Genomic DNA, 18,201 nt, shown 5'->3' with positions numbered 1-18,201 from the left:
TGTTACATCTCTTCCCCCCTTCATCTCCAGGAGCTGGAATGAAACTGCCCAGTCACTCAGTACGAGCAGGAGGAAGAGTAAAGAGCTGAAGGTGGGTCCCAGTCCCTCTTTCCATACCCTGAGCAAAGTTGAGCTGAGCTGCAGAGCTGATGAGGTTGGGGAACTGTGCTGGCATAAGGGTCTCCCATGTGGGATAAATGTTTGGAAAACTTGCATGCAAACATACTTGCACCTTGGAGGGGAAAGTCCCTAGCAAAATTAGGTAGGCTACTGAGAACTAGAATGGTGGGTTATCACAAACCTCTTGTCCAGCAGGTTTAATAGCAGACAAATATCTTTTTTAGGAGTTCTTGTGATATCAGCTATTGTTCTTCTGTAGAAGAGAGAATTATAGTGCTGTGTGAGCCCTGTGTATGAAGCTAATTGGCTTGATACTTAATACTCAAGCAAGTGGATTGTGTATTTTCTGGTTTTGTTTAAAATTAACAGTGAAGTCTTGTTCTTTTCCTTTGATGTTTTTAAAAAGGGAAAGATTTCTAAAAACTGTTCCCCAGTATCAAAAAGGATGGAGATCTGGTTGATAGTTCCTTAAGGATGTGATTTAAAAGATTTGGGTAGATTTGGCTCCTATCTTTTGAACTTAGGCTCGCTGTCAGTCTTTTGTGCATTTACTAGAGCCTCAGATATAGAGCACAGAGGTTCCTAGTGTTTGTCTGGGTTTTTTTTCATAAACCTTTCCCTGAAAAAAACAGATCACATCTGTTTTGAGTTAGATCAGATGTTGTATCTGAATCCACAGTCACTGGATCATGTGGTGTGTGTCAGATTCCAGGCGAAAATGCGTGCACGTAACTGCACTCAGAAGTGGCTCCCTGTGGCGTCCTGGTAACTTTGCAAACACTGCCTCTGTGCCTCTGAGGGCCGCCACTTGTTCAAGATGCTAGAAGTGCTTCATGCCAGGATGGCAGAACTTCGTCATAAGAATAGCTTTAGGATAATCTATGGTCATGTGTTTTCTCTTTCAACTTACTGTATTTAAAGTAAAGGGCAAATTTGCAACTCCTGGAAACATGATATAGGTAGGTAGCACTTGTATACTTGCTTTACAACTGTTTTCTGGTGTTTCAATGCATGGTAACTCCCAGTTGCATTCCAAGGAGAAATGAGGTCGTTGGAGACAGGCTTTTCCTGTGCCTATAAAAACAGGACTTTGAGTCTACTTTTTCTTTTCTTTGCAAGCTTATGACCATTTCAGTTTGTTTTTTAGATAACTGTGTGTGAAGTTCTCCCTGATACCCGTTAGTCTTACGAGAAAGTTAACAAAGACTGGAACTTGTTTCTGTTATTTTTCAGTAAAGGGGATATTTAACAAGCATAGTGTAAATTTATTTTTCCTTGGTAAGGTCCTTTAAGTTTTGCTTGTTACTGATTTCCTTTCAAATACTTTCTTACTTCCCTACAAGAAAGCCAGTCTACTGATGAATTTAAACAAGAACTGAAAAATGGGAGCCAGCTGGCCCCATTATGTGATATTAGATGTGATTAGGAAGGACGTACAACCTATGAACCCCCCATCCATATCAGCCAGAGTTTATGAAAAAGGAAGCGTTCATCAGTTGAGTTGGCACTGCTTCAGTATGTTCCTTGAAAAAGTCCTACTATTCCAAATGTGAAGATGCTAATGAGCGTAGCTGCTTCTAGGAACATCCTGAAATGTTTTTTTAATGGAAATGTTTCTAGTAATTAATGCATTCTACTTCAAAATTGTCAAACCTCCAGCTTCTTCTCGTAAGTTTTTTTGCTGTGCTGAAGGGAAAGGCTTTATGGCCTGGGACTGATCCTAGACTCTATCCCTGGCTCCACAACAGAGATTCTGTCTGAGCAGGACCAAGCCATGGTGTTTCAGCTGTAAAACAGGGAGAAAATACTTTTAATCTTGCTGCATTATATGATCTTTGCTCCTTGTATGTGCTATCAGTAACTGTGCGCACCTAGTACAATTGGAGGCTATTGTAATCACAGTAGTCATTTTAATAATAAGAATATCAATTTCTTTCATATAAACTGTCAGTAAATAAAGATATTGGCAACATTTTGTTTCTGTGGTACATCTAATCCAGTATAGTTTGATCTTCTGTTGATTAAATTAACTGCTGTTTTTATGATACTGATTTATTGCATAATTTTCTGTCTTCCCTTTTGAAATTTGGAGTATCAGATATGTTTTAAACCCAACTAATGCCATTGCTCAGGAGTGAATTTATTCAGATATATCCTTATGTTTTGCTTAATGGTATAATTGATTGGGGAAAAAGCATTCTGTTCATGTAGGAGTTATATTTTCTGTGAATTAAGCCTGCAAGTATGTTACTGGAGCCTTATTTTAATGTATTTATGTACTTGAGTTTTTAACTGGAAGTAAGGACTTGTTCTGGGAATAATTGTAGAGCTGCTGGTCCCAGTGATCCCATGACCTCTGTTCTGCTGTCCAAAGCTTTGAGTCACTTTCTGAGCAGCTGACCATTTTCAAAGTCTTCACAAGAGAATAACGAGACGTGCAAGAAAAAATGGTTCTCAGTTCAAAAGAGGCAGCACTATGTTTTTGTGTTTAATGTTGCTGGGAAAATGTGCGAAGTACTGCTGACTCAAAAAGGTTTTTGGCAGCTTAATTTCTAAAATAGGGAGCTTCCATCTTACTCGGTCTGTGTGAGATCAAGCAAATGGTCACTGTAAGTGTGTTTGCATTCAGGTTCACCTAAGTGCATTTAAGCGTTCTTTCTTCCTGAGAGAGGTCAGTCTTGCCCTTGTTTAGGATCAGCAGAAGTATTTCTATAAAAACAGTTATCTTACCTTCTTGGTATTTTTCTACAAAGGGATGTTTTCTTTAGAGTTTCTAAATCTCTGTCCCTGTCTTAATTTCTTCCAAAACTTGTATTACTGTTGATTCCTCTAGTAAAGGCAGTAGGCAGAATATCAACAAAGATAGCAGCAGTGCTCTTTACGGGTTCATAATATAAATTTGTGGTACCATATGTGACCAGTGGAAGAGAGAACAGTGAAGAGCAGGAGAGACACAGTAAAACTAAAGCAAGAAAACTGCCCTGCTTAACCAGAATTCTTCGCTGGTTGTGTGCGTAGCCCTTGCTATGTGTAGGTACGATGGGCACTGCAGTGGTACTGAGTGTTAAAAGGTGGGTCTAGAAGTGCCCTTATACATGTGTGCAGAGAAATCCTTCTCTTATTCATGAGGACAGGCTTCAGTTTGGAAGAAATGGCAGATGTTGACATTTGCGGATACTGAGAGGTTGAAGGAGGTCTTGCTGAAGCAGACATGAAGAATGAGGAGTTTGACAGGCAAATACAACATGTGTGAGTTTTGCACTGTTATTTGCTTTTATTATTTTGTTTAAAAAGATGGCTCCTGCCAGATGTCTTTTGCATCATTTTAGACTCCCACACATTTGGGTCCTTCCCTGTTCAAAATGCCAGTGAGCTGCTGCGATACCTCTGCAATATGGACTTCTATACAGCTTGGAGAAGTCGTCTTTCTTGATTTCTGGGTGAACACCAGTTATCATCTGCCACATGCACTTGAAAGGCCTGTATTGCAGCCCTCGGTCAGGAAAAACTGCTACTGAGTCAGAATACTGAAGGTGTAAGTAGGTAATAGAGATTTCAGGCTCTTAATAGTGAAAGCACAAAGTGCAGGAAAGTGTGAAGCGTACATTCAAGATAGTGCAGAAAGTTGTTACTGCACTCCTTGCTCTGCTTTGGACTGCTTTCACCAGCTTTTGTCCAGACAAATCTGCTGTAGAGGAAGTAGATCTTGCAGCATGGATGCAGCTTGAGGCCAGGGTTTGATCCTCAGTCTCCTCTGTTACGCCGCATTAACGTTATCATAGAACAGGAGGTTGCTGTGACTAGTCAGAAGAGGTGGGTAAGTCTCTGGCAGGAGTTTTGGTCATGTGCAAAAAAAGGAAAGATTGAATCTGGAAGATGCTATGAAAGGGGTGGCAACAAACTTTTGTATGAATTGAGGTAGATCTGAGTCAAAGATGACACCCACATTAGAGTTTTGACTAGCTAGCAGGGTGGATTTTAGCATCCTTTGGTAAAAAGGGTGGAGGGGAGGTGGCTATGAAGGTGAATAACTCAATTTTGGCCATGATGATTTGCAGAAGATGATTGGGCAGTGCTGGCATGTCAAAATAGGTCAATAACAAAATGTATTTTGCATTTACTATATATATACTGCAAGGTGCTGAGTTTTTGCCCGTGGGAGTGGATGCTCACATTTCAAAATGTAATAGAGTTAATAGACGATTGCAGTATTTTCTTGGCTTATTCGAGCATAACATCTTGGACCGAGTCATAATAGAGTTAACGTGAAGGGTAAAGAGTTGAAGGCTGTGTAGTAGTAGATGCTATGAATGCTAGCGACGTGGTTGAACTTTTTTTTAGCTGACCAATATAGTTTTACTGATACTTGTCTCAGTTTATTTTATAATTTTTATTTTTCTAATGTTTAAAACATGTAGGTGTTCATTTATAACACACTGCTGTGATTTCTTTTCAGTGACTGTGTTGCAGATCTTTGCTTAATATTTAAAATGCTAAATATAGATAAAGCTCCGACACAATATTTTTGTGTCAGACCACAGACACTCCATATCCCTTAATTAGTAAAACATACATAGATATGATAATGATGGGAATTATGCACTGGAAGTTAGTGAAATGGCTACTAATCTGGATTCTCTGGCAGTTGAAATACCTTGGCTATACAGCTGTTAATCTTTAAACACCTCCTGGTATTACTTGCATTAACTGACTTGCTTTGTTTTAAGTTGGAATGGTGTGGCTGGCTATACATAAAACTAACTTTTCATATGGTGTCTTTGGTGTGTTTCAGGGAAAGGTCCACCTCGAGCTGAGACTGAGTGAAGTCATAACAGACACTGGTGTCGTCTGCCATAAGCTTGCAACACGGTAGGATTTGAAATGTAACTGCAGAGTTATGAGAAAAACACTGATTACAGGTAGTTGTGCAGTGCTTCATTCATTTAAAAACAGTTGGAGGAATCAAAACATTGATTGGACATGGAAAGTTCTTAATCGGTGATATCCTTATGAATTTATAGGATGTGAGATCTTTTCGTTTTCTCTTCTCACTCTCTCCACATAATCTACATAATTTTCTTCCTAATAGTCTTAAATGTTAATAAATCACTTATCCAATTTAGTCATGGAATAAATACTAAAAAGACATCAAAGGATGTCTTCTGATTTGCTTTAAGGACCTTACCAGCTAAGCAGATTTGTAGCACAACTTGTCTGGTGACAGTGTTACAGAGCTGACTTAACAGAAGTCTGCCATCAGTTATTAAAGCAGTCTCAGAATCGGCCATCCAATCTCACTGAAATGAATTGAAACCTAGGAGCTGCAGGACTCAGATGGGACTTAAGATTTCGCCTTCCTCTGAGGAGTCTGGAAGGCCATTGCTCTCTGACTACACCACAGTGGCAGAACTGATTGGCTTCTGTCAGGAATCTGCTTTGTATTCTCTGTCTTGCAGAAGAGCTGTCAAAATTGGAGTGTTGGCATCATACACTTCTATCTATCTGGCAGTTGTGTCAATTGAAAAAAATGCTCTCTAGGAAAGTTCTGACCAGTCCTCTTTTCAGACTAGTATTTGACATTGTTTTGTTACTGCCTTTGCTAAGGCTTTGTTAATAAACTGTCATAGTAGTCTTTACATCTAGGACCTCTTAATAAATGCAGGTGAGCCACGTGGTTAACCTCCATCCTTCTAGGCACGCTGTAGATAGCAGGATCTGCTGGGGTATGTGATCTTGCATGCCTGTGCATATCCCCTCTAGCCATCCAGGCCCTACCAGAGCTCTGTGAGTAGGTACATTTGAAACGTTTCTCTCTGCAGTCTGCTGTGATGAGGCAGAATGAATAAAGGGATAGTCTGGTGGAAGCTGCCGTGTAGGCTCTGAGCTCCAGTAAACTTATTAACCAGGCCGCAGTGCCACTGAACACAGCTGTACCTCTTTCAGAACAAAAGTTGCGATGTCGGTATAGCTGTGCACCACTTGGAGGACCCAGCCTTCCTTTAACTACTACCTGAGGACTCTTGTTGTGTCATTTCCCATTGTGTAATTTGAGTATGACTGAGTGATGATGATCACACACATTCTGAGAAACCAGAGACCTGCCTGCATCTACCAAGTTGTAGACTGGCATCTTTCATTGAAGTGTTGTTTGTATTGCTATAGGTCCTAGGGCTTTGCAGGAGGGGGTGAAATAGAAAACGGGGAAAAGGCAGTTTCTTGTCTTTCTACTCCACTGTATCTCTGTTGTGTGAGAGTATGTGTGCGGGGCACACAGGACAGTGGGCTTATCACTAAGCTTGGACTGTCCTTGGAGCAGGCCTGGAGGGTACTGTCTTTAGAGAGGGAAAGGGAGCACAGTTGTCCTGAGTACAAGTTTTGGGGTTTTTTTTTCGCTTTGGCCTTTCTGGAAGTGTGTAGTGCACTCCTTAGGGAGGTGATACAGCCACAAAGGCCTCTCTGTCCATATCTCCCAAACCCTAATAGTGGGTTAAGACCCTGTGTCGTCTGGGACTCTGCAAACACAGATTTGCTAGAACATCCTTCCACTCTGGCTGTGGTCTGTTCTGAATAGTTAGGTAGTATACTGAAGGACCTTCAGAAGCGTTTACCTCGCTTTGTTTTGTTCTGCGAGAGTATGCCGTGTCAAAACCAGCTTTCTTTGAAAGGTTTTCTCTTCAGTTAAATGAGACCTGGTAACAGTATAGTACTAAGGGATTTTTCAGTGAAATTAGTGAAATGCTAGAAATAGGTGTCTGAAAAGGTCCTTCTTAAAATGTAACGCATGCAGCTTCTTGCTTCATGAAAAGCAGTAAGGCAATGACAACTTTAACAGTATGGCAGCATGCAGCATGTTTTTCTACCTTTCTATTCATTTGGTCAGACAGGTTTTAAATCTTTATTCAAATTATTGTCTATACGGCCTTGATTTGAAGATTATTCCATTCACTTTCTACAATGCAGAGAAAATACTTAGATGAAGCATTCTGTAACCGTGAATTGCAAGGTATTGCTCAGTAAATAGAATGTATTAGCTGAAATGCATAGGAAAATCCTGAGGGTTTAACCACTGAACCATAATGTTCAGAGTTTATCTTGATTTAGATCTTGGCTCTTAGAAACAAAACTTGAAATCAGAGCCCAAACAACCTTTTGTCTGTTGAAGTGATCTTGTTGATTATCATATTCTGTTCTGTAGCTGACCTGAACACTCTGTTTGGCTCTGGCTAGATTCCACAGCTATTTGTTATTTGAGTGGTAAGTGAGAGCAGAGCTTAGCAGTTTAGATAAGGGAATTGGGAAATAAAAATGTTTCTAGAGTATGTAGTTTTATTGGTGCAGGTTTTCATGGCAATGTGTCTAATGAGAAAGAAAAAGGGAATGATGAAGAAAAAGGGGAATGACTACGTCAGAGGCGGGGAGGAAGTACTTCAGAATGTAATCCAGCATTTTTGGCATGCCGCAGTGTTTGCTTTAGGAAGGTATACAGCAAACTGCAGCTCTTAACTTTTTTCCACATGATCTGAAATGTCATTCAGGTTTGTTCATAGGTAGTTTGGTTCTAGTGCTTAGGTATGTAAGAGAAGAGTGTGGCAATTAAGCAATTACTAAACCACTAAGTGTCTGTGTAGCCAGAACTTGCCAGTGGTAAGAGCAGCAAAGGCAGGGGAGGCAGAACCTTTGTTATAGGTAGTACATGAGTGAAAAGCAGGGATGGGTGTATTAGGGCAATGAGCTTCCAGCTGAGTTTTGTGAAGATAACTGATTTTTGCTATGGATGGCTCGTGAAGTTGTTGCAGTGAGCAAGTAAGATGAGGCTGTAAAACCATGAGCAAGAACCTAGAATAGCTTCATCATGAATCTAATGCTTGTCTTGTGAACTTACTTGCCTTCCTTTAAGTTAAAAAAAAAAAAACCTCATTTTTTTTAAATGGAACTTTTAGCTGGAGAGAAAAACACTACCCTGCAAATAGTCTCATAGATATAATAGTTTAAACATTTTGGGTCTGCAAGGAGAGCAAAAGCTGCTTCCAGTGAGCAGCTGTTTAAAAAATACCATAGAGGCGCATGCTTTTTTAAGCCCCAGAATAGTGCTTGTTTTCAAAGACATGTATGGCTGGGTGAAGACTAGGTCTAATTAGGAAACTTTTTTACCTATCCAGGATATGAATAAAGACTAGTTTTCTTGCAAGCTTACCCACAGATCTTCACCAGTATGCCCTCTGAGACTGTTCGCATTGCTGCCACCTCTGCATTCTGGAAAGCCTCAAAAGCAGCTGGGACCTTGCTGAGCCAGCCTGCAGTCTCCTGGAGCACATTGTGAGCAGTTAGCTGGACAGGTGGATGGGAAAATTCATCTAAATGGAAGGGCAAATTATAATTTTTAAGTGCTGAGCTCTTGGACATTTAGTAGTAGATTATTTTAAAATGCAAAAGGTATGTGAGCTTCCTTAGCCTCTGCAGAGGAAGCAAAAAAATCAGTTTAAAAACTGTTACCTAATAGCTTCTCCTTAGGAAGCATTCAATACTTTCATTTAGCCCTCAACTACTAACCTGTTGTGCTTCATCATAGCCCTTCAAAGGCCTTAGTCTGTGCCAGCTGCTACAGCACAATTTCTTGGACTGAATCTCTGTAAAAGAGGTTATAAGGGGAAGCATTAGTGGATTTAGATGTTACATTGACAGTACAGATGCAGATACTACACTCAGATTTCTTGTGTCCCCTGGCCAGGGGGGGACAGTGTGCAGATACCACACTCAGACCTGTATCTCTCTGTTAGCCTCTGTAAGAGCCACAGTTCTCACTTTTGCACAGTTCTTCTGGGAACACTTTGCTACTTGCAGGCTCCTTCTGTGGAACTGCTGCGAAACCTGATGATCCGAGTGACTGCCTCAGACACAGTTGTCAGCTGGCTGTCTGTAAGTCTCCCGTGTCCCTGTTACAGGACTCAGGATGCGGGCTCTTGATGTGTCTTATGTTCATGTCATACAGAGAGCAGACCTACAGCCTGCTGTGCACAGACCTTTGCCCAAGTGCTTGTCAGATGGAAGACAACATATATGAATTTTGCAGCCCGATACCTTCATGTAACTGTGTTCGTGCTAACTACTGTTGTGCCGTATAGTGAGTCACCTTGAGTGCTGGGAAAAACTAAGTCTTAATTCGGTAGGTTTGGGCTTCTCCCCTCTCCGTCCTTCACTCACAAAAAATCTCATGTTGTCTTCCTCCATGCTCTTTACAGTCACCTTCCTGGCCCTCTGCACAGACAGCTGCTGCTTATTGTGGCTATCAACATCTGGCCTCACCTTCCACTGGCTGTAAATCTCTTGTTTATCAAGTGATTTGTCACCTGCCAGAAAACTGTCTGTACTTTTATGAACATTTTTAGGTACTAAGGCCATGGAAAGAAGTGCTCAAGACTTTCCCAAGCTTCCTGCTGCTTATGTCCATACCCACCCCTTTGTGCTGACACATGGCTCCTGGCAGCTGCTTGAGCAGTGGTGTATTTTTATTTTTTTCCCCTCATGTTTTTCAAGCTGAACCAGGCCTTAATCCTGTGCATCCTAGAAACTGCACTATTTCTCTGTAATGCAGAGGAAGGAAAATGAGCAGCAGGGATAAGGGAAAGATACTCTTTCTGAAGCTGTGCCAGGTTGAAGTGTTTGAACTGAGTCATGAATGGCGAGTGTGTACCTGTATTCTGTGATTACATCTTTTTTCTGAGCCACCACTTTCCATATGCAGATATCCTTCCTGCTTCACAACAGAAGTACTCAGAAAGGACCCCTAGACCTTTTGTAAACCTTTCCTTGCCATCCTTAGAGCAGATGCTGTGCAGCACATTTGTGTTTAGCACAGAAAGGTGGTTCCCCAGAGGCTTTAAGGACTCTGGGCTGGTCTGTGTCTCATCTTGCAGAGCAGCGTAAGCTCGAATCAGTAGATACATGCGTTTGTATTTATTCAATGAAGAGGAGGGCTCCTGCAGATAGCTTTGGAGAAATCTGAAGGCTTCACCACAGTTAAGCTACCAGAGGCAACATTTAGAAGCAGTGTTCTGTATTTAGCAAGATGACATCTGACTTCCAGCATGCCTGAAGGAACAGACCAGTGAACTCCTGTTGAAAGTTAGTGTGAGCTGGGAGCCTGGCTCCCTGGTTTTCCTTCGAGAATTCCAGTATGTGTATGTAATTAGTCACATTTAAACGTCTGTATTTATTCAGTGTCCCCAGCTGCCTCTTCAAGTGTTGTCTTATGTCTTGCCTCTTAGGTTTAAAAAAGCTTGGAAACATCTGCTTTGGAGATCTCCCCCTTCCCCCTGGCCCTTTTATTCTCCACCACCACCACCCCTCCGCCCCCCAGCTAAGTAGTAATGTATGTGCTTTAGTGGCCACTGCTGTCTTTCATATGTAGCAACACAGGTTCCCTGTAAGCAATTCATTAGTCTACAAATACATTAGTAATGCTAAAATTTTATTTGATAAACTAAGCATTTGTAGCTCTGGTGTGGGAGGTGTGCCTGCTCTGCATTAGTTTATGAATTAAACTTAAATATCGTCTGTCATGAGAGCTCTGCAAGATGTATTCTGACCATGTGGAACAAAGTTAAATGAGCTGTTCACAAGAGCAAGCAGGAAAGGAAACAATAAGTAGATATGACATCCCTAAGATAAACACTTCAGGGGTCACTAGAAGAACAGTGACTGACCTGTGGGCACAGAAGAGCTTTAAAAGCCATTCTGAAGAGGAAGAGAGAGTAAGGTGGAAAGTGTCATTTGTTAAGTGTGGGTAAAGCAGAAGGTCACTTCGTAGGGGTGGGAGTGCTGGGACTTGGTGACGGTTCCCCAGACTTCTGTGCCATGTGAATGGAGCACAGAGCATGCAGTGGGCAGTATCTGACCTTCTCTCTCATTGCTCGTATTATAGATTTGAATTCCCTTGTCCATGAACTTTGCTGGAAAGTGGCGTGGGCAGCACATTGCTCGCAGGTTGGCAACCATTGGCCTAAATCAGTCAGACTTTATGTAAGTTTAAAATTCTCTTATACAACGTGATATTTCTAAGGTTAAGGTAAATGATGCTCCATTTTGAAAAATATAAGGGGTCAGCCTCTTGCATCTTTCTGGCCACAGGTCATGAAGGGCAAAGCCAGCTGTATCACGTCTAGTCGGAAGGGCTGAGGTAATGGCCATTCCTGCTTGTGGATCAGCAGGCTGCATCCTAATATATGAGCAGGAGGAAAACATGATCCCATCTTGTCTGATGAAGGTTTGGTGGTCACCTGTGATTGCATTTGGAGACACTTTGAAAAACTACAGGGGTGCAGCTGGTTCTTCAATCGTGGAATATATTTAAATGCTTTTGTGTAAAACTAAAATGTACAGGCATCATCTTTGAGTCATCTGAAGATTTTCTTTTACTAATTAGCTTGTTTCCTGTTTTTCTTGTTTACATTGCAGCTAGTTTACTTTCCTGCAGATAGCTATCTTCATCAGATCCCAGGAACAGATAAAGGAACTGTCTAAAGGGTTGGATTAAAAAGATAACTTGGAAATGTGTGTCTATATTGTGTCTATGATGCTGAAGACCAGATTTTGCCAGCTTTCTGCCATGACTCTGTCTCTGATGCTGATACAAGTGGGAAGTGGGAGTGCAGGAAGGGTAGCCAGCAAAGTTTTAGGTGATGCTTTTCTGTGCTGTTTTGTGATGTATTTTTTTCTGAATTCCATTTTAATGCAGAAAACACTGGGACCCATTAGCTTGATGGACTTTCTTTAATTGCTTACAGTATTCTAGTTTTCTTTAATAGGTGGTGTTGGTGGTATTGGGTGGACTGTGGTTACTTGCCGGTAGTGCAGAGCAGGGTTTACTTCTCTCTTGAGTGTGGTGTGCTATACTGCATTTTCCTCTTGGAAATTAGAGGTGGTGTTCTGCAAAAAAAGTCAGCAGGAACCAGGAGGTACTCCCTCATGGAGGCAGTGTGCATCTGATGACGCTATGTTGTTACTATGTGAGACAGCAGCACTCAGTCTCGGGCTCCTTATGATATGTTGGCCTGGTGCGAGGCTGCAGCTCCTGTTGAATTTGGAAGTAGCCTGAGGCCAAAGCTGGCAGCGGGTGTGCTTCCTGTGGTGTTACAGCTCTCAGTGCTCTTTGCCTGCATTGAAAATGGGTCCCTGAGCCACTCTGCCTCTTGGATTTGCTGTTTCCAGGTTTAGAGAACATACATTTATGTGTTGTATTAGAGAAGTTTCTGCTCTGTTGCAGAGACACACAGCATACAGCCAGCTTTGAACTTGCTTCAGGGTCAAATGAAGCTTATTTTCCTGTCTGAAATACAAGCTGAATCAGGGGAAAAAAAATTGGTATTGCTGACTACAAGCAGGCCAGTTTAACATATACATCAATCACATCACCTCACAGTATTTTGAAAAAATTTGACTTTTGTTTGCCTCTGGTAAGGAGTGCTAATGAGGGCATAAAGTGGTTTCAAGGCTTCATTTTCAATAAACTCATACGTCCATTAAAATATGTCACAACCTCCTTTCTCTGGAGAACATACCCTGCATCAAGCTGTGCGTTTTCCTACAGGATTGCATCTTGGTTGTGCTTTTAATCTTGTATGTGTTTCATAACAAGCTGGTGGGGGGAAATTGCTCAGAGATTAAATCACATAGTATCTGATATTTTTATCATGTAATGCTGCAATATTGCAGGTTTTGAGGAGTAGGGAGGGGAAGAGAGAAGGGATGGATATGTGTATCTGTCCAAGGCTTTAGCATAGTGCATCAGGTTTTTTTCCTTCCTCCAGCTCTGGTTGCATTGAGGTAACACTGCCTGCCATCTACATGGTTCTCTCTCCTTTGCTTCTCCATTCCCACCAAAACCTCTGTTTACTGTTTTTCAGCCTAAATAAAGTTTAAATTGCTCACTCTCCATCAAACCTCCCCATTTCTCTAAATATTCTCTCCTCCTGCTGTCAGATTTCCCACTAAATGAAGTTTCAGTTTCACCCTTGTTTGGTTTTGTAGTCAGTGTTTCTTCAGTTCTTCTCTGTTTGTGAAATTCTTTGTTTACTCAAATCACCAACAAGAATCTTCTTGTCGGTAACCCTAATCAAGAGCAACTTCTTCAATTAGACCCTTTGACTGTTGACTTCCAGCAGAACATGTTTTCAAGTGCTCACCATTTTGAGATTGAATTGTCGTCACACAACCTTCTGGTATATATATAAAAACTGAGTTTGTAACTCAAGACTGGACCGTAACTGTTCTGAGCCAGTCTGTTTCAATAGTAAGTTGTTTAAATAATGTGAGGGTACTTCCTGTTTTACACAGAGCAAACATAGCCTGGGATTATAAATGGAGGCAAGTTATTCAAGCATAGATCCTTTTGATAAATGACTTTGAACTTCTAAATGTGCTTGAGGTTACCATGTCAGGGTGGTTTGGGGGCATTAGAGAGTATTCCTGTAGTATCCCTATTTGTAAGAGATACATGGATTTTGAGAACTCTGAATTGTTAGCGCCTTGGATATGCTGACAGTGCCCCAAATGTCTGCAGGTTTTACTTCACTTGATGTCCTTTAATGGTGATCAGCTGGAGCAGTTCCATTATGTTTGAGGTAGGGCCCTAGGAAAAATTAGTTAGCTGTCTTGCAACATGACCTGTATCAAAAGGCTCTTTGAAGTACATGGTATTTAGCATAATACAAAGATAAATATATATACTGTTTCATTCTGAATGACTGCTGGAATTCCTGCAGCTTCTGTGGCAGGCACTATCCAAAACCAATGTAGGTGAAGCTTCTAAAGGAGCAATGTGATGGGACACAACTTAATAAATGACACTTTTCTCTGCAAGATTTTTATCTATTGCTCCAAGAGCAACAATTGCCAAGGTGATACCTAGGTAGTAGAACAGGGGACATGAGGGAATGATAGGAATAGGGGAAGCTGGTGGGTAAAGAGGAAGGCGTGAGGCCCCAGGTGTTAAGTGGGGGCTTTTTTACAAGTATGAGAGTGAAGATGTGGTACGCAAGGCATAGGAAACACCCTTCACTAACTCCATTGTTCACAGAACTATTTGTTGAGAGGAAGTTAATGCAAGAAGTCTGACGGTGCATGTGGCAATAATGAGAAAGTATCTCTTTCCCTGCTCCATCCAGATGAGCTAGAAATCATGTTCATGTTTCTGGGTATATTATTGTACTGTGAGTGCAACTGGTTATGTACTATGACTGAGTTCTTCCCAGAGTCCGCAGTGCTAAAATCACTTGATATCTACTGTACACCATACCCTACCTTCTTGGTGTAAAACCTTTGACTTCGATGCCATTTTCTGGCAGTAAGAGTTGATTGTGAAATATTTCATCTGTGTTATGTATTTTAACATACAAAGCACTTGTGAGTGGGAAAGATTTAAAGTCTTTTAATATACATTTTTAATTTAATAACACTTTGAGATCAGTCATTTTCACTGTCCCACTGTTTTCCTTTCTGCTGTACAAGGTAGTTTGCTAGTTCCTCCATTAATCATTTTGTTCTGTCAAATACAAAGAGAAAAGGGAAATATTTTGAAAGAAAATGCAAGATATCATTCTAACAAGCACAGAAATTGGCAAGGAGGCTGTGCTTTTGGAAGCAGTAGTGTCTGCAATTAATTTTAATTCATTTTACAGTTGACTTGCTTCCAAGCTGATGGTTTTGTAATAATTTCATACAGGCTTCAAACAGAAGCAAGAATTCAGCTAGATTGTGTACAGCTGCAGATGTACTGTGGCTGCACATGGTGTTACCCTTTTAGTTGTTTGGCAGTCATTGCCGAATTGTCCCGTTTCCCGCCCTGCCACCTTCAATGTCACGTTAGTAAGAGGTGGCACAGTGCAACCGCTGACTTGCTGTTCGTGTACTGCAGAGTCAAAGGCTACAGAGAATTGCTGAACTGCCCTTTCCTTCATGGGGGCATCCAGTGGTGCTTTCTTCTCTACACAGCCATTGGATTTAACAAAATTCGTGGAACTGGATTATCTTTCGAGATCTCTACCACTTTTTAAAATTTTGTGGAAATCACCAACTGATTCAAAAAAATGTTCAGTGGGAGATAGATGGCCAGATGTAGACAGAAAGCATTTTCTATAAGCCTGTGTCTTTAGGACACCAGGCTAAAAAGGATGCTGTTAAACTCAAAAGGGGTCATAGAAGAGCTACAGGAAGAATTGAAGAGCTAGTAAGTGTGTCTGACAGTGAGCAAGTGTTTCATTTGTGCAAGAAAAACTTAAAAGTGATGAAACCACACTATGCACGGTATTCAAAGAGTCCTTCTGATTGTATGGTTACTTATTCTTACTACAGTGATACTCAATGGTTAGAAGGTAAAGACTAATCTAGTGGGAAACAAGTAGTAACACAGGGGGGGGGTTTGTTTGGTTGGTTTTTTAATTGGAGTCACGATCATTAATCAGTGAACAGCTTTCTGTAGAACACTGTAAAGATGTTTTGATCATTGTGAATCCTTTGAGTTAAGCCTTGATTTCTTTCAAGAAGGTGCTCTGGCGGTGCAGTAGACATCATGAACTCGTTGCATAACTTGACTAGGTGAGAGCTTTCATTACTGTCTTGAAAGAGGCCAGACTGTCATCCCAATGATCCCTTTTGGTCCCAAAATAAAAGGAGAAACTTAATGCAAGTATAAACTGTTTGTGCAATAACTGGAATTACAAAGCTGGTGTGGGCTACTAATTACGTCTGGTTATACCAGAATACCTACCTGACCATGCCCTGATTTGCATCTTGTTTTTCTCTAAGAAGATCTAAAGTGACAAGACACTAAAAACTTTTTTTAAAGAGTGCTTACTTTGCATTGTTTTTCATCACCAGGGATCTTAGTGCTTAACCACCACTTGCTAAAGCAGAGCCACCTTTAGATGGGTTCGATAGGTTTTAGCTGAACCTAGGACACGACTGACCTTGCAGGGTGGAAAGTAAGATGGGACAGTGTGCCAGCAGAAACTGTTCACAATATGTGTAATGCTTTGCTCCTGGTAGGATACTAGGTTTACCATTCTGATGTGTTGTTATTGTGCAGGAAATCTCACCTGGTGCTTTATCCCATCCAACTGGTTAAGGTATTTTGTCTTCCATTAAAAGTCTGTGCTTTCCTGTCCAGGCACCTTCTGGGTATTGCTCTGTGATGACTCAGTAGTAGACCATCACTCAGAAAAGCCTAAATCATGTAATGTTTTGTTGTGGGTTTTTTTTCTGAAACACTACCTATAAGACATTATGTCGTTATGTTTTTAGAGGAGAAAGCATCAAGCAGGTTCATTCCAGGTGGCTATTTTCCTAAGGTCTTAAAAATTGTGGAGAGTCTTAGGAATCTGGTGCTTCACAGTTGTGCTGTGGCAGAGGATGATGCTTTGTTAAGAAGGTTTCACCGCTAATGGAAGGTTTTGTCTGCAGGACCCACTTTTTTTGGTGTTCCCACAGTATGGCCCCAAAACATCCTTCCTGCAATTTCTGTGTTACATTCTCAGTGCAATCCTCTCTAGGCATGGAACACTGTAGCATGTCTCCAAGAGAGATGGTCTCTTTCTCTGCTGGAACTTCTAAGGGAAAGACTACAGCAGGAGCCAAGGGCACCAATAGTCATAAGAGTATGCCCAGTACTGATAAGAAGAAAGGAGAGCAATTGATGGATGAAAGTGTTACACTAGCTCTGAAAAGCTGAACAGGTATCGACTTACATGTGAGATGTTTCAGTCCGCACTTCAGTAATTTTGGCATAATCAAGTGTCACAATGAGGTAAGTGGCCTTGTAGGGCCAGAGGAATGATTCAAAGTGGGCAAGTCACCATCCTGTGGCAGCTGTTTTTTGAATTAATGGTTTATGAATCCTGTTCGGTATCTCCTCTTGCCAAGTCAGAGACATTGGGGAGGATTTTTCAGTTAATTTCATGGAAAAGTGTATTACAAAATATGCTTTTTGATGCCTATGTTTGTGCTTCTTGAAATGAGTAGCTTGCTCTGTCTCAGTGTAAAAAATTTGGGAAGATGAAACTTAACAAGCCTGATCTGTATGTTGCTGTTTGGTTAACTAAAGAAGACTCCACAGTTCTGCTTCCTGCCTTTCACAAGCTTGGTGTATCTGAATGCTGATTTGGAGTGAACATTTGTGTACTTTGTTTTTTAATAAAAAATAGTTTATGAGGCTATGCCTTGATTTTGCTGTTAAATGCCATACTATGTATGACATAGTATCATACTATGGGATTTTTTGTAATTCTTTTTAACTTCCCCTGCTTGGTTACTGCATTATCTGTAACCACAGTGAAATATGTTAACATCTTTTTAGTTATGTAAATCTAGACAGCATCAAGTTAGGAATATTACTTCTTGAATTCTAGTTGGAGGGCATTTTTATGTTAACTGTGACACAATTTTTACAACCTTAGCCCAGTTCTCTTATCAAAATGAAATCAGTGCATCAGTGTTACTTTGGGACTCAGTTGTCAACTTAACTGCTATCAGGTTTCAGTAGGGGTGATGAATCAGCTTAATTTGTTTTCCTTAATGAAAGTACCACATGTGTAGGAAGGATCACTGCCCTTTAATAATATTTTGTTAATCAAGATCCCAGATCATCTGATTATTCACATAAACCAAAAGTTGTTCTGAGTTGTTTCAAGTTGTGTTTTTAAAGCAATAAAAGTTCCACCTACCTCAGGTGTGCCAAGGCATGCCCAATGCACAAGGTTGTAGCCTCCATGTAGTGGTTGAAGGCACTTTTGGTCGTTTCATATATATATAATTACTTCTTTTTAAAATATGACCTATTTTTTTGGTGGTTTATTTTTGTTTGGTTGTTTTTTTCATTTAGAAAGGTAAATTTGCTACTATAATGTATCTAATTGAATATATGATGTGAGAATCTATGTGAAAGAGTCTTCAAGGATTTATTTAGTAGAGAAATCATTATACTTGGACTGGGTAGGGGTGAGAAGAAGCTGGCTGAGTGTTCATTCTGTGGTGCCAAAGCTCTTACTAAACCATGTCATTCCCTTGCCTTCCCTTCCTGTGTGCGCCCCC

At 40.8% G+C, this 18,201-nt stretch overlaps 1 protein-coding gene across 4 annotated transcripts in view; it reads left to right on the top strand.

Moving 5' to 3' along the window:
• Positions 1-18,201, top strand: part of RASA3 (RAS p21 protein activator 3) — a 134,624-nt gene that overhangs the window by 71,225 nt on the left and 45,198 nt on the right. For all 4 annotated transcript variants that reach the window (XR_005826501.1, XR_005826502.1, XM_040584610.1 and 1 more), the window contains exon 5: positions 4,913-4,989. Coding sequence is in view for 2 of the 4 variants with exons in the window: in XM_040584610.1 (XP_040440544.1) it covers positions 4,913-4,989 (77 nt within the window). In the remaining 2 variants the exon portion in view is untranslated. The remainder of the gene's footprint in view (positions 1-4,912; positions 4,990-18,201) is intronic.

The sequence above is a fragment of the Falco naumanni genome, chromosome 2, assembly GCF_017639655.2.
Source record: "Falco naumanni isolate bFalNau1 chromosome 2, bFalNau1.pat, whole genome shotgun sequence".
Classification (NCBI taxonomy): domain Eukaryota; kingdom Metazoa; phylum Chordata; class Aves; order Falconiformes; family Falconidae; genus Falco; species Falco naumanni.
Note: the sequence above shows the minus strand (reverse complement) of the source record. Positions and strands in the feature narration are given on the sequence as shown.